This window comes from Chelonia mydas, chromosome 9 (genome assembly GCF_015237465.2).
Source record: "Chelonia mydas isolate rCheMyd1 chromosome 9, rCheMyd1.pri.v2, whole genome shotgun sequence".
NCBI lineage: Eukaryota > Metazoa > Chordata > Testudines > Cheloniidae > Chelonia > Chelonia mydas.
The window spans coordinates 15,129,255-15,149,996 of record NC_057855.1 but is presented as its reverse complement, the minus strand read 5'-3'; the positions used below and the strand labels follow the sequence as shown (position 1 = coordinate 15,149,996).

General features: G+C 42.7%; 1 protein-coding gene across 1 annotated transcript in view; it reads left to right on the top strand.

Moving 5' to 3' along the window:
- Positions 1-20,233, top strand: part of FNDC3B (fibronectin type III domain containing 3B) — a 354,949-nt gene extending 334,716 nt beyond the window's left edge. The window contains exon 26 of the mRNA XM_037908819.2: positions 16,750-20,233. Within this exon, the coding sequence (XP_037764747.1) occupies positions 16,750-17,061 (312 nt within the window). The 3' untranslated portion in view covers positions 17,062-20,233. The remainder of the gene's footprint in view (positions 1-16,749) is intronic.
- The last annotated feature ends 509 nt before the right edge of the window (positions 20,234-20,742 follow it).

Here is a 20,742-nt window from a genome sequence, read left to right as displayed (position 1 = left end):
ATGATAAGGACCTATGTGACCAACCAGTTTATCTGTTCTCCCCAACCTGGCAGGTCCATATGCACTACTTATTTATGTACTTCTCCAGTTAGAATTTTATCCAAAGGTTTAACTTATTATGTTTTCTCTTGGTGCCTGAAAACCATGCTATAAAAAAGAAACATTTACTTTTCCCATTTCAAGATGATAATGGAATGTTCCTTTTCATTATATTTAAAGGATAGTCATACTCTGAAAAGTGACTGTAAATGACACCACGGGGCTCTGTCTTTATTCTCTTGCAGTGACATTTAAATTTGCTTTGTTTATGAGCCAAAAAGTGAACCTGCTTCAAATTCAGCCTCAGAGTCAACGGTCAAAATTTGTTCTTTCTGCATCTTGCATTTTCACCTGTGATAGAGCTTCTGCAGCTAGAACTCAGCTGACAATTATGTTGATAGTATGCAAAACAGAAGAGCTGCATTGATTCTGTAGTGCTAGCGGTAATAAAAACTTGGGCCAAGGTTTTCAAAATTAGTAGCCTAAAGTTAGGCTCTTAATCCTTATTTAGGTTGCTCAAAATTATTGAGCAGCCAACTCTTTTGAATAGCTGCTGGGTGCTCAGCAATTCTGATAATCAGACCACTAATCTAGGTGTCTAATAATGGGCTTTGGAACCTATCTTTAGGCACCCAGTTTCTATAATCTATGATAATTTAGATATAGATTTAATATATATTTCTCTAATAATTGGGTTTGAGTTCTGTTAGTAAAATAAATAGACATGATCTAAATATATGTTGAATAAGGAGGTGACATTCTCACATACTCCTGTCTAACCATAACTGTAATTTAACGAAGCATCTCATTGAGTTTCTGCATGTTTGTCAGTTCAGTTTGTAAACACAAGTATGTGTCTTATCATTTACAGTGGTGTCTTGCCTTAGGAGATTTCTCACAAGATTTTAGGTCTAGCTTATCGATGGTACCACAGGCCATCTTTTCTTTTGGGAAATAGTAATGCACATTTATAGACTTGGGGGTGATATACCTAGTAACCTCATTATCCCTGATTTGTTTGCTACCAAAGCAAAATTTGCTACATCTGAGCCTCTCAGGTTAAGGGGATAATGATGCTTTGCTATAATATTCCTATTTGTAACCCTACAAATTATTTTGATAGAGAGAAAATATATGGTTATAGATCCATTAGACTGTGTAATAATTTCTCAAAGGAAGTAAGAAGTCCTGTAACTTTGATTATTTAAAACTTCATTAAAGACATACTGGATGGAACAGTCCTGAACTGGTAGGTGAATGGTTGAGAGAACCCAATTGATTTTACCTTTCTCTACTTTCTGTTGTTACATCTAGGTTTCATATTTATTTAGATAAAAATATGAATATCTAATTTGTGTTCAGGGTACATTTAATTTACATAAAATTCTAATTAACAAAAATTCATTTTCCTTTCTTCATTTCAAATAGCAAGTCAATATACTTAATTGACCCTGGATTACTTTGCATGTCAACAGAAAATGTAATGGCACAATATTCACTAGAGTCTTACCATCAGTACAGCTGACTCCAAGTGTTTTCTTCCTTCCCCATAGCTTTGTGTAATGAGACAGAAAAATAATTTATTTTTATTAGACATTTTAACTTGCCACCTGACTATTCTCAGTTATCTGTGAAATGGTTTTTTAGGAAACAAGGTTCTCTACAAAACTGTTAAGACTATCTCTGCAGTGGAGTCACTGAGACTGATTAAGAGACTGAATAAATAATAATAATCCTCAACCTAGTTTCATAAAGAGAAATCTTTCAGTCCTTTTAGAAGAAATTAAGCCTTTCTTACAGGAATGTTTTCTATATAAGGATTCTAAGTCAGATTCTCCGCTTCTGAGCACCATACCAAATGAGTTTTTGCTACTTAAATATACTTGTCATAATTGTGGGGGAGTGGCAACAACAACAATATTAAGGTTGCCTTTAGAATTTCCATTATAAAAAATTCTTCCAGTTTTCAAGAACCAAGGTACTATTCGATCAAGGTGCTATTTTCTGGCCTCTTGAAACTCTGTTCAGATCTGACCATTGCCATTTCTCGTCAATAGTTTGCAAACTACAACTTGCTTTTGGCAGCGTGCTAAAACCCCTCAACATTCTGTAGTGTTTTGTGTGCACTGCCCTGGTATCTCACATTAGCATTTTTCACAGGGCTCAGAGATCCTACAAATAACTCCCTAATCTACTCTACTACCTTCATCCATTCAGTAAGCACCATCCATCGTGCACTATATGAGGCAGGGATCATGTAGGAAAAAATAGCATGTATCATGTATATGAATAAGAGGGCCAAATTAAGGTTAAATGGCCACCCTTAATAGTGGTATTTCCTAACTTCTAAATGTTTGATTTTGCAATGTTAATAAGATTCTTGGTGCACGGTGTGTGTGTTGTGTATATGTATATGTTATCTGCCTATACAGTATTTTAACACTAAAAGTAACTCTTGACTGGCTTAGTGTTCCCAATGGGAGTCTTTCCTATTTTTCTATGTTCTCATAGCATGCCATCATTATGGCATCTGAATGACTGTCTTTAAAGTAGCAAGAATCAGGACCTAAATATTAAGTGCAGAGTGTGTGTGTGTATCTTTTATAGATACCTAAAAGCCTATCTAGAACTATTTTAAGTGAATTTGATGTTTGATTTAAAAGTTAACATTTTAAAAGTATTAAACTTTTTCGTCTCTCTTCTAAAGAAAAAGTTTAAGCATAAATAGTGTTGGTGAGAGTTTGGGAAGACTGACAGTTCTGTGCTGCTCCACCACTCACTCTGTATTATTTTAATAAGAGTAGAAAATATACAGTATATTGTCTCAAATGCACCTTTGTATGCTGCCACCTAAATAAAATTACCCTGCCTAAAGCTCTCCTGTCAGTGCAGTCAAAAGTCTTTTATATAATGGCATCTAAGTTAAGTAAATATACTGTAAATAAAAGGAAAATATTTAAATTGTTACAAGTGGCATAGCTAGTAAATTGCAGGCAAATGTTATTGTGCTCATCAGAATCATTTGCGATCGACATATTCATTAAGCTCCCCTTCATTTCCAGTATGTTGATATGGGTAAATGTTCACTACAAGTATAAAACATGCAACGCACAGGAAACTGGGCTCAGGAGTAGTTCAGCTGTGCACGAAGATAAAGTGAAGGGCTCGCACTACTACTTCACAGGTTTGTCTCATGCATAGAGATTACTCCCTGGGGCAAATCTATGTATGAAGAAAAAACCCTCCAAGCATCTTCAAAAATCTGGAAGCATTCCCAACAGGAGATGGATGTGAAAATGCCATCTGGAGTGATTCAGTCCCTCTGCTGGTGGAAATAGGAAAGCTAAGGAGAGAACCTAACTAACTAATGTGATGCCTTAGCCCGCGTTCCAATCACCAGGATAGCATTCTGTATCTCTATTTTCCTCGTGGAGGATCAGAGTAATTAAATATTACCAAGAAAGAAAAAAAACAGACATATACACAAAAGAAAATAACTTGATGAGCAGCATAAAATATTTTTTCTTATTTTAATACATCACATGATAGGGCCTTCAAAACTGTTCATTTCAGTGGGAGATTCCACAGTAAAGGCATTGCACTGGCTTGGAAGGAGACATTAAAGTATTGGAAATATTGGGTATCATTCTCATTATCTCTCTGTCAGTGTAAAGTGGCTTTAGTAATAATGAAAATCACGCCTAGTATTCACAATAAGCCTCATTCTCACTAAGGCCACGTTGTGCTTCTCATACACTTATATCAGGCACATTTCAATTTGGCAACATTAGTGCCCAGTACTTAACAACCATAGGAGAACAGGGGGACTCGTTTTGTTATATGACCAGGATTGAACTTTCCTGGTAGGGAGTATGGAGGGGAAGAAAGAGTTGCCCACAAAACCCTTTGAATTCAGTCTGATTGCTGCTGATCAGTAGTATTGAATGTCAGGTCCAGCAGGATGTGTATGATGTACATAGATTGTAAGTCTCATTTTTTGTCCGACGTTTGTACAGCACCTAGCACAGTGCAGTCCTGCACCATGACTAGGGCTTCTAGGTGCTACTGTAATACAAATAATAATAACTTGCTGTGGTGGTAGGTTCAGAGAGGGGTCCAGCAGAAAAGCTCAGCACACTTGTGTTATGTTCCCAAGCTCCCAAACAACAACTCCTGCTTCTGTACAGTGGCAGATTAGCCACTGGGCTGACAGGGCCCGTGCCCAGTGGCCCCGTAAAAATGGGCGCCCCTGCACACCTACCCTGCTCGTCGGCAGGAGCACCGGGTGGCGGGGAAAGCCCCAGCGCCCAACCCCAGCTGCAGCCCCGAGCATATAGGTGTAGTTTGGGAGGGTGCAGGGGGGGCGTTTCCCTCCCAAACAAAGGTGAGGTGGTAGGTGGGGCTGTCACGCACCACTCGCCTCTATTTCTAAGAGGGTCCCGCCCCCTGGCATGTTTCAGCTAGCGGGGAGCAGACTGAGCAGTTTTTCCACTGACTGCTGGGTCCTGCCTCAGCAGCTGGATGCTGCCTCCTGGGTCCTAGTGCCCACCTTTTTCCTCTACAACCGTGAGTGGGGTGAGGAGAAGGGAAGAGAAAGGGATACAGGAATGGGCGGGGGGAAGCAGGAGTCCAGCATGTGACATTCCCTGGGCAGCAGCAGCCCCAGCAGGGAGGCAACTGCAGCAGCACCAGAGCAGTCCTGTCCCCACCACCACCGGCAGCATAGGTACCACTGGCGGCGAGAGAGCCCGTGAACCAAGGGGACCTGCTTCAGCATGCACATGTGCATCGGTGCGCTTTACCCTCCCAAATATAACCGTCAAACTACGCCTACGGCCCCAGGACTGGAGGAGCTCTCACTCCCTGCTGCGGCCTGGGGTCATGGGGGTGGGGGACAGAGCTTCTCCCGTCTTGAGGCCACGGGGAGAGAGGGGCAGAAAGGAGCAACATTGCAGGGCCACCGTGGAGGGGCAGACTGGGGCTGACTGTGTGTGGAACGGGGCTGGGCGGAGCGAGAAAGGGGCAGAATGGGGTGGAGCCATGGGCAGGGCCACAGGCAGAAGAGGCAGAATGGAGGTAGGACTGTAAGCGGAAAGGGTGGGGGGCTCCCCACTTGCTCCAGCCCACAACCCCAAGAAACCTTAATCTGCCTCTGCTTCTATATAAAATAAACTTCAGTTCAGTGATCCATTTAGTCGGTTCCAGAGAGAGATGCCCCAGCCCAAAGAACTGTCAAAGAAAATGATTTCTTCTCTGCTTAGAGCAGCAGTTCTCAAACTGTGGGTTGGGACCCAAAGTGGGTTGCCACCCCGTCTTAATGGGGTCGCCAGGGCTGGTGTTAGACTTGCTGGGGCCTAGGGCTGAAGCTGAAGCCCATGCCGTATCACCTGGGGCTGAATCCAAAGCCCGATGGCTTCAGCCCTGGTGGTGGGGCTCAGGTTACAAGCCCCCTGCCCGGGGCTGAAGCCTTTGGGCTTCAGCTTTGGCCCTCCAGCCCAGGGCAACGGGGCTCAGGTTTCAGTCCCCCGTCCTGGGGTCGTGTAGCAATTTTTGTTGTCAGAAGGGGGTCACGGTGCAATGAAGTTTGAGAACCCCTGATATAGAGCAGGGTGAAACTCTGTATTGACCCCACCCGGTCCTGGAACTGTAATGAAGACAAACTTCCATTGACATCAGTGGGATATTTGTCTGTGTAATGACTCCAGGGTTGCCACTGCAGCCAGATGTGAATGAAGCAGCTGCTGCAGCCATGTGTCAATGGTATACACAATAATAATTGCCTACCCATTGCTGAGAGAGGATACAAAGCATGCATGCTTTAATAGGCAGCTCATGTATAGCTAGAATCAACACCTGACCCAGAAGATGTTACAGTGATGACGACCATATGAATACCTACTCAGATTTTTATTATTATTTATTATTAAATATGTATATTGTGGTAGTGCCTAGGACCCTGAAGATTGGGGTTTCATTGTGCTAAGTGCTCTACAGTCATAGGTGAAGGGTCTACAGTCAATCTTAGGTACTTGGCCCCCATAACCATAGTGCTTCACTGTGTTTATCCTCACAACACCCCCTGTGAGGTAGAGCAGTGCTAGCATCCCCATTTTACAGACAGGGAATGGAAGCCCAAAGAGTGATTTGTGTGAGGTCGCACAGGAAGTGTGTCGCAGAGCAAGGAACTGAACCTCAGTTAGGGGGCTTCCTTCCTCTCTTAGAAGAGTATTAGAGAGAGAAATATTAACCAAAACATTTCTTAAATTTATTTTAGTGTGGTTTTTATTTTCCTTTTTCCCACAAGCTCTAAGATGTTGATCATTAAGCTGATAAACTTGCTCATTAGCATTTGCCTTATACACCACAATTTATAATTGCTGGTTCTGTTAGATTTTAACTAAACTTCTTTAACAAGCTGCCTATTTCCTTTTCTTGTTCAAAGACCAAAGTTGCCATTTCCCTTATTGTTGTCCTTTCTGGGCCAGATCCTCAGTGGGTGCCAATCAGCATAGCTTCGTTGAACTCACCTACCATTGAAATCTTTGGAACCATGCCAGTTTACATGAGCTGAGGACTGACCTGCTGTTTCTAATGAAAGAGAGTTGTAGTTATTTATCGTCTTCACTCTTGGTCAGCACTGAGTTTCAAACTGTTTGTAGTCCTTTTTTAAATTCACTCTTGTCTCACTTCTGAGTCTCTGGTCTGATTCTAAGAAGTGTCATCATTTGTTCTGCTTAATTGGACTTTCTTGGTCATCTATATTTATTACCCCATAATGAAGATCTAAATCTTTCTCTATCTGTGATTTAACTGTATTTAGCTTCCCAGTTACCTTAGGATGTAACATCCTTACAGGAAAACAGGTAACATCATCAATTTACCCAACTAACTTTTTGAATAATATGAAGATTGTTTGTATTCATCCCAGCCCTACCATTATTTAAGTGTAAGCTTCCTATTTAATTAGATTTCTTTTTTTTTTTTTTTAGGTTTTCATTTTGTTTTAGGAGTCCTGGTTGTGACAGCAAGAGTGTTAATTTATGGCAAGGGCGGCTAGAGACCTGGGAGGGGCATTATTTATGTTTCTTAAAATTGAAATAAATAAATTAAATTAAATGACAGTCCTGATGGCATAAGTTATTCAAAGAGGTTTGGTAAGTATTAATGTATTAAAAATTGTGAGGTACTCAGGTACTACAGTAAGAGGGACAGGGGATGTAAGTATCTAAGATAGATAAATAGATAGATACATTCTAAGAGTGGGATTGCCTAAGCAAGTTATCCTCCTTCAACTACTCATGTAACCTACGTTTCCTCTTCAGATTTCTATTTCTTTTTCTTTGTTTGACAGCTTGTATTTCTGTGTAGGTTGAAGCACTAACTACCCAAATCATATGGCATAGAGAGATAATCAGGCAGTTACTTCTGCCCAACAGCCATTAGTAACAGGATTGTTATCTGGCCATATGGTAGCAATGACTAGTTGATATAAGAATGGAGACACCTAAAAAGAGTGACATGCACTTGCAATAGGAATTTCAGTCATCAGGTTATTTCTACAGACGGTTACAACGTTTGCATGTTTTGGCACCTTCTGTTGCATAGCATATTGACCCTAATGGCTAAGTTCTTTTTTGGGCATGGGAAGACAAGGAAAGATCACCAATATGACAAGAGAAGAAAGATGTGGTGAATCATGGAGATTTGTAGTAAGAAAATATGTTGTATAGTGCTAGAATTTAAGACAGATTACATGTGTTAAGGATTATATTATTCTTCGAGTGATTGCTCATGTGTATTCCACAATAGGTGTGCGTGCTCGCCATGTGCACGGGTGTCGGAAGTTTTTCCCCCAACAGTACCCGTAGGGGAGCGCCCCAGGAACCCTTGGAGTGGCGCCTCCATGGCACGGTACAAGGGTCGCTGCGCACTCCCCCCACCCTCAGTTCCTTCTTGCCGCCAGTGAAGATGCTTCGGAACTGCTCTGCTCCAGCTTTGCTGCAGCTTGTCCCCAGAACTCGTTCGTTCAGTTTATGGTACCTGTAGTTAGTAGTTGATTAGTTTTAGATTAGTTTAGTTAGTGCGCCCGGGCCGGGGCATGCCCCACACACCAGGTTTTAAGTCGTGCGACACTTGTAGGTGACCGATGCCAGTGAGTGATCCGCACGCAGATTGTTTATGCTGTTTGGGTGAAACCCATCTTAGCAATCGCTGCAAGGTTTGCAAGTCGTTTAAGCCTCGGTCCAAGAGAGAAAGAGACATTAGAATCCGGGCCATCCTGATGGAGTTGGCGTTGACCCCGACTCCAGCACGCAGCTCCAAGTTGGCACCAGGTACCGCAGTGTCAGTACGCTGCGACCCACCGGCCCCAACTACCAGTCGGAACTGCTCCCTGTCCACGGGGCACACCAAGAAGGCTAAGAAGAGGCCTTCTTCACCGCAGCACCGGAGCAAGACTGCAGGAGAGGCTAGACCCATGTTGGGCAGTCCTCGGTCCCCATCGGCCTCTAGGCCTCTGACTCAGGTCAAGCGGAGTAGCCCAGCCCGTTCAGAGCAGGCTTCCCCAGATGTCCTCCATGCCATAGGCCCTGCAAGCGGCTCAGGACGTTATGTCCATGCCGGTACCAGGAGCACCACCAGTGTTGGCCCCATGGTCCAGAGGTAAGCCACCACCAGGATCTCCGCAGTCGCCCCCAACTCGGTCTCGGTCAAGGAAATGTTCCCGATGCCATTCGCCGCTCAGTGACCGTCCCGTGTGTAGTCCACACAGGTCGCCATTGACCCCCACCAGGTTGTCTGGCTGGGTTCCATCTAACAGAGGCTCTAGGCACCGCTCCGCCTCGAGGAGCAGATATCAACAGGACCGAGGCAGACGACGCCGAAGGTCCTCGTCTCAGCAGGGCTACCGTAGTCAGTCGCAACATGAACATCGACGCTGTTCTCGTTCGTTGTCTCACTCCAGGACCCCGCCATGGCACCGCTCCCATAGCCCCGGGCATCGATCGCTGGAGCCTTGCTGTCGTGGATCCGCCCGCCGGAGCCAATCACAGAGCAGCTGCTACCAACAGTACCGTTCCTCCACATTGGGGTTGCAGTCTCGTGGTCAGCACCACTCCCAGTGCTGCCACTTCTCCCAGTTCAGGGACAGCGGCAGGTCATATGTCAGCCTGGTCTCCCTTCGTAGTCGTCCATCGATGGGTGAGGCCAGCCAGGCCCAGCAGCCTGCTCCGCCGGTGCCACAGCAGGTGCAGTGGCACTGGGCCCTGTGGCCGGCACAGTGGTACCAGTGGGCACCATGACCCCCGATGCAGCCCCCAGTCAGGGCTCGCTCGGTGGCCGGAACTTCTGAATGGCCATTGGCCTCCCTCTCCAGGCCTCCGAGGAAGGAGTCGGTAGGACACACGTCTTCGGCACCATGCCCGGAGAGCGATCAGGGGGTGGATCCTCCGGTGCCAGTGGACACGCAAAGTACCACGCCTGTCTCCTCGCCCTCCCCTGATGAGGTGATTACAGTCCCTCCTGGGTCCTCCAAAGGCAAACAGGCAGGGAAACTGCAGTTTTGATGAGGGCAACCTACCAGAACCTACCAGTTCTCATCAGGGATCCACCCTCAATAAAGCTTCCCTTCTCCAACCAGTTGAGTGCTTTTCTCCCGGAGTGGTCACGGCTGACCTCAGACCAATGGGTCCTCAGCACCATCTCCCTGGGCTACACCCTCCAGTTTACCTCTACCCCGCCCAACCACCCTCTGCCCCCATCCCTTCTGGGAGACCCCTCTCACGAGGCTCTGTTCAAGTAGGAGGGGGGAGCGGCTCCTTGGCCTAGGAGCTGTGGAAGTGGTGCCAGCAGAGTTCAAATGCAAGGGGTGCTACTCCCTCTATTTCCTTATCCCGAAGGCCAGAGGAGGCTCAGGCCCATCCTGGACCTGCGAGGCCTGAACTAGTACGTGATGAAGCTCAAGTTCTGCATGGTCTCCCTGGCCTCCATCATTCCCTCCCTGGATCCCAGGGACTGGTACGCTGTCCTCGATCTGCAGAACACATACTTCCACATCCATGTATTTGACGGGCACAGACACTTCCTCCGTTTCATGGTTGGGCAGAAACGCTACCAATTTACGGTCCTCCCATTTGTCCTGTCAACTGCCCCCCAGGGTATTTACAAAGTGTATGTCTGTTGGTGGCCTACCTCAAGTGCTGTGGGGTCCAGATCTTCCCCTATCTGGACAACTGGCTGTTCAAGGGCAGCTCCCGGTCACAGGTGCAGGGCCACGTGGCACTCCTCCTGACCACGTGCACCACTCTGAGCCTGTTAGTAAACAACACCAAGTCCATGTTAGTCCCAGTACAACGCATAGAGTTTATCGGGGTAGTCCTGGATGCCACATCAGCCACAGCCTCCCTCCCACCAGACAGGTTTGAGACCCTGAAAGGGCTCATCGACACAGTCACAAGGTTCCCAGTGACAACAGCCAGAGCGTGTCTCCAACTCTTGGGTCACATGTCGGCGTGCACATATGTGGTTCATCACGCCAGGCTCAGGATGAGGCCCCTACAGCTCTGGTTGGCCTCAGTGTTCTCCCAGGCCAGAGACAGGATGGACAAGGTCCTCACTGTGCCCGAACCAGTGATCACCTCCCTACGATGGTGGTCCTCCCCGAGGAACATGTTCTGTGGGGTCCCGTTCAGAGGGAGGCCCCCGTCTCTGGAGCTGGTGTCCGACACATCGGACCTGTGTTGGGGAGCCCATGTGGGAGACATTCAGACCCAAGGTCTGTGGTCTGCACAGGACCTGGCCCTCCAAATAAACGTCAAGGAGCTCAGGTGGTCCGGCTAGCATGCATGGCCTTCTGCTCACACCTGGAGGGCAGGGTGGTCAGAGTTCTCAGGGACAACATGGCCTCGATGTTTTACATCAACAGGCAAGGTGGGGCCCGATCCTCTGCTCTCTGCCTGGAAACCCTCAAGCTGTGGCACTTCTCTATAGCCCATGACATTTGCCCACAGGCCTATCACCTTCCGGGCACACAGAACTCGCGGGAAGATTGCTTGAGCAGGGACTTCTCCTCTCAGCACAAGTGGTCTCTTCACCCAGAGGTGGTGCACAGACTTTTCCAAGAGTGGGGAACTCCCCAGGTGGACTTGTTCGTGACTCGGCAGAACCGTCGCTGTCCCCAGTTCTGCTCCAGGGGCGGGGGTGCTGGGACAGGGCACTACCTCCGATGCCTTCCTCCTGCCCTGGTCAGGCCAGTTTCTCTGTGCCTTTCCCCCGTTCCCGCTGATCGGCAAGGTCCTGGAAAAGATAAAGGCGGACTAGGCCTGGGTCCTCCTGATTGCCCCAGCGTGGCCCAGGTAGCATTGGTACGGGACACTCACGAGCCTGCCGGTCACCCCACCATGGCTGTTACCATCCTGCCCAGACCTCCTCTCCCAGGACCAGGGCCGCCTCCTCCACCCCAACCTAGCGGCTCTCCACCTGACGGCATGGCTGCTCAGTGGTTAGGCCGGGAGGAACGGACATGCTTGGAAAGGGTTCAGCGCATCCTCTTGGAAAGCAGGCGACCCTCCATGTGCCGAGCCTACTTGGCAAAGTGGTCTCAGTTTTCCCGATGGGCAGCTGAGCGGGACGTTTTCCCCCATGACTGCCCCGATCCAGCTCATTTTGGACTACCTCCTTCACCTTAGAGCCCAGGGCCTGGCACCCTCTTCCATCAAGGTGCACTTGGTGGCCATATCGGCCTTCCACCCGCCGGTGTGGGGCACATGGTATTCTTCTAGGCCGATTCCTTAAAGGATTGGATCGTCTCTTCCCGTATGTTAGGCCCCCGGTCCCGCAGTGGGACCTTAACTTGGTGCTGGACCGACTGACGGGCCCCCCCGTTTGAGCCATTAGCTACGTGCTCCTGGTCGCACCTCTTGTGGAAGGTAGTCTTCCTGGTAGCAATCACGTCAGCTAGGTGGGTCTCGGAACTCAGGGACCTGACCTCCGAGCCCCCGTACATGGTGTTCCATAAGGATAAGGTCCAGCTCCGCCTACACCCTTCGTTCCTCCCAAAGGTGATCTCCACCTACCACATGGGTCAGAACATTTTCCTGCCGGTCCTCTGCCCCAGGCCCCATGTGTCCAGTGAGAAGCGCCACCTCAACACGCTGGATGTGAGATGGGCTCTGGCCTTTTACTTGAAGCGGACTAAGCCATTCAGGAAGTCCTCACAGATGTTCATCGCCTCGGCCAAGCACAGGAGGGGTTGGCAGCTCTCCAACTGGATCATCTCGTGTATCCATACTTGTTATGACCTGGCGGGAATCCCTCCACCGTCGATTATGAGGGAACACTCTACTAGGGCGCAAGCCTCATCAGCTGCCTTTTTAGCCCATGTCCCCATTCAGGACATTTGCAGGGCTGCCACATGGTCTTCAGTTCACACGTTCATCTCGCATTATGCGATCTTCTCCCAGACCAGGGAAGATGCCGGCTTCAGCAGGGCTATGCTCCATCCTGAGAGTTTGTGAACTCCTATATCCAACAGATATAGCTTGGAATTACCTACTGTGGAATACACATGAGCAATCACTTGAAGAAGAAAAGACAATTACCTTTTCCGTAATTGTGTTCTTCGAGATGTGTTGCTCATGTCTATTCCACTTCCCACCCTCCTTCCCCTCTGTCGGAGTTGTCTGGCAAGAAGGAACTGAGGGTGGGGGGAGCGTGCAATGCCCCTTATACCGCACCATGGAGGCACCACTCCAGGGGTTGCTAGGGGTGCTCCCCTATGGGTATTGCTAGGGGAAAAACATCTGACACTGGTGCATGTGGCGAGCACGCACACCTACTGTGAAATAGACATGAGCAATATATCTCGAAGAACACCAGTTACGGAAAAGGTAACTGTCTTTTCTACCTACTGCTTTGATGCCAAACTCTCCATGAATGTTGAACACCATGAAATAGGGGGAGAATATGAGTCTTAGTTTACATGTTTTATTTTTTTATTGAACTTTTGGAGCCAAGTAGTATTGCTTTCTAAAATGAACCTCATCAATAGGTTATATGGAGAGATTATAGCTGGCTTAGAGGCATTAAAAATCCATAGCACGTCTTGACCCAGGCCTTTGCTGGTAATGAAATACTGATTTCTTGGCTGAGATGTAAATGCAGGGGAGAACATGATGATTGGTCCATTATTGAGGTCTTGAATGTCTATTTCAATTTAAGCTTTGTAAAGGCACCCCGCTTAACAGGAAAGATATATTAGAATTGGAAAGAGTACTGATAAGGGTAACAAAAATGATTAGGGTATGGAACAGCTTCTATATGAGTAGAGATTAAAAAAGAGTTGGACTGGTCATCTTATAAAAGACACGACTAAGGGGAGATATGATAGAGGTCTATGAAATCATGAATGCTGTGGAGAAAAAGTGTTACTTATCTCTTCACATAATACAAGACCAGAGGTCGTCCAATGAAATTAATAGGCAGCAGGTTTAAAACAAACATAAGGAAGTATTTTTTCACACAACACACAGTCAACCTACGGAACTCATTGCCAGGGGATGTTGCAAATACCAGAAGTATAACTGGGTTCAAAAAAGAATTAGATATGTTCACAGAGGATATGTCCATTAATGGCCATTAACCAAGATGCTCCAGGGACGTAACGCCATGCTCCAGGTGTCCCTAAATCTCCCACTTCCAGAAGCTAGGATTGGCCCTCATGGGGTGGCTCACTCAAAATTGTCCTGTTTTGTTCATTCCTTCTGAAGCATCTGGCACTAGCCACCGTAGGAAGATAGATGCTGAGCTAGATGGACCATTGGTCTCATGCAGTACGGCCATTCTTATGTAAAGTTCCTCTTGGTTGCATTTTATCCAATTTTTAATGTATCCAAAACTTAACCTGTTAATGGTAATACAATTTAGAGAATTTATGACTCAGTGAGTATGAATCAGAGTAAGTGGGAGAAAATATGAATCTGCATAAATAACTGGGAGTGAGTGTTGAGATTTAAGTGGAAAAAGTGAAATGGAGTTAATGTTAATCCTACAAACACATAACCATTGACAACAATTTATGTAGCAAAGGATTGTTAAGGTTGGTATTTTATTGAACACTGAAACGCAAAACAATGTGTTGCATGCCACATAAGCCTCCTGTGCAAAAACTAGACTGCCTCCATCTCTTCAGAGGTTGAAGAGCTTGTCTTGCCTCTTGCTGTTTAATCAGTTTTTAATTTTCCCACAGCAGGAATGGAAGCCTCAAGAGAGGCTCCATTCACTTGAATGGGAGAGTTCTGGTTTATAAATGGGAAACAAAAGAGAAATTAAAACTGAGCTGACAGAAAACTTCTTATATGTAGAGCTAGAAAACAAAATACAACATTGCACATCCAAATAAAAGGAATAGCTCAAATGAATAGCAATTGAACACACAGATAACTCTGTATCTAATATCTAATTCTTTTTTGAACCCATTTATACTTCTGGCATTTGCAACATCCCCGGCAATGAGTTCCATAGGTTGACTGTGTGTTGTGTGAAAAAATACTTCCTTATGTTTGTTTTAAACCTGCTGCCTATTAATTTCATTGGGTGACCTCTGGTCTTGTATTATGTGAAGAGATAAGTAACACTTTCTCTCCACAGCATTCATGATTTCATAGACCTCTATTATATCTCCCCTTAGTCGTGTCTTTTATAAGATGACCAGTCCTACTCTTTTTTAATCTCTACTCATATAGAAGCTGTTCCACACCCTCATCATTTTTGTTGCCCTTATCTGTGCTCTTTCCAATTCTAATATATGTGCAAAGTAATGCACATTGGAAAATATAATCCCATCTATACATCTAAAATGGGCATTTTTTGAGATGGGGCAACCAGAACTGCACACAGTCATCAAGGCACCATGGATTTATTTAGTGGCATTATGATATTTTCTGTCTTATTGTCTATCCCTTTCCTAATGTTTCCTAACATTCTGTTAGCTTTTTTGACTGCCGCTGCACACTGAGCGGATGTTTGCAGAGAACTATCCACGACTCCAGGATTTCTTTCTTGGGTGGTAACACCTAATTTAGACCATCATTTTAGATGTATAGATGGGATTATATTTTCCAGTGTGCATTACTTTGCACTTATCAACATTGAATTTCATCTGCCATTTTGTTGCTGAGTAAACCAGTTTTTGTGAGATCCCTTTGAAACTCCTATCAGTCAGCTTTGGACTTAACTATCTTGAGTAATTTAGTATCATATACAAACTTTGCCATCTCATTGTACATCCCCTTTTCCTTATGACTATGTTGAACAGCCCAGGTCCCAGTACCTGCTAGTTCTCTTTCCATTGTGAAAACTGACCTTTTTTTCCTACCCTTTATTTACTATCTTTTAACCTGTTACTGATCCATGAGAGGACCTTCCCTCTTATCCCATGACTGCTTACTTTTGCTTAAGAGCCTTTGGTGTGGGATCTTTCTGAACGTCCAAGTATATCAACTGGATCAACCTTGTCCACATGCTTTGTATATTTTGTTTTCCCACTCTCAGGATGTCATACATATTTCAAGAAACAGTTTATCTCTGGCCCTTTGCTTCTTTTTTGGAGATCATCAGATTTTATTTCTGGCCATGATTCATACTGTAGGTAATCTTGGAAAAGTGATTTCACCTGTCAGCTGTAAAAACCAATGTATTTTTACTCACATATGCTAGCGTTTGGTGACTGTCATTAAAGAGGAAATGAATCTCTCTGTTGAAAAGTAACTGTTAGCTTTGAACAATCAATAAACTCCCAACACTTTGTGTATGCTGTTCTAATAAACATCTCATCCTTTTGTATATATAAAAGGCTAGGGCCATTTATGGACTACTGCTACTACTGTAAAATTGTAAAGTTATAGGCCATAACTCTTAAGGGAAATATGAAGAAAACAATTGAAAAATAAGTTGCATCGAAACAAAACTTGTAACTAGTTTAGGATTATTCTAAAACTGCCTTCCAATAACATGATTTTGCAGGTTTTCTCCATTTGTTGGCCAAATATTGCCCTCAGACCTGTGAGTGGACTGCATCATATGGCAGAATTTGGCCCCAAATCTGTATTTATATTGTTATGTTGATAAAGGATAACTTTTATGTTGTTTATATTATTTACTGAACCACCAAAATGTTCGGAAAGTTTTGCCACCTGAGATGGACTAATTGCTTGAAATCTTTCCTGCCTTTGTTTTTGTCTTTCTCTGTGTGTTCACTAGATGTTCACAAGTACTGAATATGGAGAATTGCCATATTTGACCATCTATTGTACAATCCTCTCTGCTCCACGTTCTGGCTTCTTTGACTGCTTGTGACATACTAAGTTCTTGCCCTAAAATTAGTTTGGATGCTTCCTGAAAGAACTCAGCTTTAATGGTTTGCTTTAAAGGTCTGATGACAAACCCTTGCAGAACTAAAACTCTCCTAAACTTCATTGGAACTTGTAGCTATGTATGTAATGTAGGATCAGGCAGTTGGTTTCATAAAATGCCTATACCACTATTTAGATTATGAAGTAGTAAACTGAGTATTTGAAATCTAAATCTCTCACAAATGATGTTCTGTCAAGGATAGCATAATGCTATTTATGAATGGTGTTGATATGAAAAAAATCTTTGGCACATGAATGTCCATTGATTTTTAAATTTGATTGTGAATTTTAATTTGTTTTGCAGGTGTACAAGGGAGATGAGACAACATTCCAAATCCCAGGCCTTCAGACCAACACAGACTACCGATTCCGTGTCTGCGTATGTCGCCGATGCTTGGATACCTCACAGGAACTTAGTGGACCTTTCAGCCCGTCTGTTGCCTTTATGCTCCAACGAAGGGAGATCATGCTTACAGGGGAATTGGGAAGCATAGATGATCCTAAGATAAAGAGCATGATGCTTACTGATGGACAGTGGGCAACCCTTATTGTTATTGGCTTTGCATTTTTGTCAATTTTATTTGCCTTTATATTACAATACTTCTTTATGAAGTAGAGAATCCAATGAAAGTTTGAGGTATAAATTTAACTAATGCTACGCATTATAATCCACACATTTATTCAGATATTCCTTGAAATCTTTTTGTTCTACCATGCATTTTATATACTTCTCTTATTTTTACAGTTCTAGCTAGGAAAAAGATAAATCAGTGTTTTGGTGCACCTTTTTGAAATTCAAAACTAGGAAGAGGTCAAACTGGAGAAATAAGCAAACCAGATACCAAAAGCAAGATTTTTTTCCTTCAAAGTTTCGGAATTGCAATCAATTTACCTTTACTGTTTTTTTTGTTTGGTTGATTTGGTTTTGATTTTTTTTCCCCACTGACGTCCTTATAGTCTTTCATATATGTTACAATTTAGTAAATTATAATCCTCAGTCACTTATTTTGTCTCTTCTGTATCTGTAAACATTAATCACAAGTGTGTATAGTAATAAGGCTAGAATGCAGTGTTAGTCAACAGTACCAGTCTTTCACCGACCAGTATTACCAATGTTACCTATGATTTATTCACTACAATACATTTGTCCCAGTTTTTTTCAAGATAAAATGTACACTCAATTATTTTAACTGCTTAGTGCATTTAAATCAAAACAATGTACTGCCATCTAAAACTTTTTTAATTATCTGTTATTTCTATGGTTACAACACTATGAACTGCCTGTATAAGAAATCAGATAATCAAACTGCATATAAATTATGAAGCATTATAGATTTTTTTTTAAGCATTTTGATTCGTAGCAGTAACTTTAAGTAAGAGGGCATTGTGCAATAGTTAGTTATTCCCATGTTCAGCTGTTGGAAAGCTGCTTTAACTTTGTTTGTTGTTGTGTGTGTATATATAACTACTTTTAATCAATAGATTTATTATATTCTATTTTGTTCAGCCTGATTTCTAAGATTAGAGCTGGTGACAGCTTACTGCCTCTACTGATTATGTAAGATTTACGCTCAGTGTAAACAATCTTTACAGTCAATCAGTCACATTTGGAGGAAGATCCATTTTATAGACCTGTCTTGGGAGTATCACAAATTAGGTCAGTTAATTTAAGTACCTTAAACAGAGTCAGTCAAAATATTTGATACATTGCAAAAGCCAGAGTAAGTTATCCGAATTTATCATTTCTCTTCTTACAGCAGTGGCCCACACATACATGTGTTAATCCATCAAAATACTAGATTTTTAACTCACGAATCATTGGATTATTTATATTGAAGTCAACAATGTATGAGTACCTCAGGGACAGTAATGAGCTGGAGGTGCAAATCAATTCCAAAAGGGTGCAACAGATACACAATGTATATCCCTTCCTCTTGTTTTTGTATATTTTTGCTACTTGGTTTTGCTTCTGTCATAGCTGTTTTGTGCTCTCTCTACATTGTCTAAGATGCAGTGTCCTATATTAGCATAATATTCCCTTAACCAAAGTAATGGGGAAACCCACATTATTTTTGTTTTAGGTTTATTTATACAATATACTGCATCCAGTACTTTAAATGCCAATTACAGTGCAATCTTTTATTTATTGTAAAAAAAAATAAAAAATAAAGAAGTGTACTTATGTACTAATTTTTTTCCCCTTGTAGCATGTTACATTTTGTCTGTTTTATACTGTCGTACTTTAGGTCAACTTTTTACCTGGCAGCATTCCTAGTATTATTAACCTTCTTACATTTTCATGTGTTTTTAAAGATGGGAGCATCTAGTGCATTAAATGCCAAAAAACAAAAAGGTTATCAGTGATTGAAACGTTTACATGTATCCAAAAAACATAATCATCTCTTGAAAGAAAGTGCTAAGATTAATGAATGATTCCATGTGCCTCTCTAGATGTAGCAAATATTACAAATGTTCTGTATTTTGTTATTGACTATAATTAGTTTAATTTAGCCTTGCAAACTGATGGCATTGAGCTAAATATAAGTTTTTGTTTTTGCCAAAGTCATGGCTTGTCAAATTTATTTACATTTTATTTAAATTTATTTGTGATATGAAACTTTGTGATCTTGCATCTATTTTGTGAGCAAAGCATACACAGCTGTCTTCAATGGGGGGGAAGATGTATTTTTTAAAACAATGAAATGTCATCTGTAGTTTGAAAACCCACAGATTTGAATAGATTCCCTTTTTGAATTTTTGGAATACTGTTTTCGCAGTGCTGCTACAAAATCTAAGCCTGGTGTGTTTTTAAAAAAAATACTGTAATAAATAAAACTTGCTTTGGATAATTTGTTTTCTTCTGCAAGTTTGAAAGTATGGCGCAGTTTTACAAGCAGTGAGCAAAGGTTGGAGAACAAAAATCTGTAACACTTTAAGCATTTCTAATTCATTTGGTATCCATTATAATCACAGTAATCAAAGAGCCCAATCCAACTCCTATTGAAGTTAATGGAAAAAGTCTTCTATGCAAGTTGGATCAGGCCCATATTAAGTTAATTTGACATCAGTATTTACTTTGTATATACTGCCATTATAATTCATTATAATCCTAGTAATACCATTATAATCCATTTTCATGTAACCATAAAGTGTTACAGATTTTAAACCATTCCCGCTTCTACTTCCATTATCAATGATTGCAACAATTTACTGATGCTTTTTAGTTCCCTGTGCGTCTTTATATCCTTTCCCTGGCCCAGTAAATATCAGTCATGTGAACCAAACCCAAAAACCCTGTGCTCTCCAAGAAAGTGTAAAAATAAATTAAAATAAAAAAAGGAAAAATAAGTATTTAAAATATATTAAAAATGGAAAGAAACATTTTTATATTATCTGCCTTTTTCTTTATGAACTTGAAATGTTGTAGTTTTCTAATCCTGTTTTGTTGGCTACAGTAGTTCAGTATTCAATGTCACAATTGAAAAGTGCCCTAACTGAATGTGTATGAACATTATCCTTGCACAATTCTTTAAATTGAAAAAAAAATAAAAATGTTTTTACCTCACTACGGGAACATACATTCCAAGCTTTTCAACTTTAAGAGAAAAAATAATCCTGTTTTCTTGTATTGTAAATTTTAGACTATTTCATATGCATTGTATTAAAACTGCCATATCTATTTTAATGTATAGATTTTGCAGATACTACGCTATGTATGTAAGACTTAACTGTATCTGTAGTGTATATGTAATATATTTATGCCCAATAAATGTTTTAATTCTTTCTGATATTAGCAATGGCTATTTTTAACTGAGTACTTTGTCCTTTACATCCTTATAGGTATTAGTCTGTTTCCTGCCAGTGGAGTTACAGCAGCCTAAAACTGGAGAAATAGCTATGAATCAAGCCCAGTATGTTGCTGAGTTGGAATCTTAAAGATTTTTAAAAGGGTTCATCCTTCCTTTTCCTGTTCAGAGTGATTATCTGCCTGTCTTTGTCATTATATTGGGACCATCTTTTCAGACTATAAAGAGAATGCTTTGTAAGTGCTTGTCAAAGTCCATTAATTTTCTATAGCTTTCCTAATGGATGCTGTAGTCCCACAAGGTCACTAAATACTGCCTTGGAATAATTAAAACTCACTAAACTAGGGATGAGCAAGCTGGCCAAACTCCTGGTGTTTGGGGTTTTTTTGTTTTTTTTAACCCAAGTTCCATTCCGATTTCTATCCCAGATACTGCTGTTCCCAACAGAAGAGTTGCACCTTCCTGAATGAGCAGTCTACTGGGACATTATC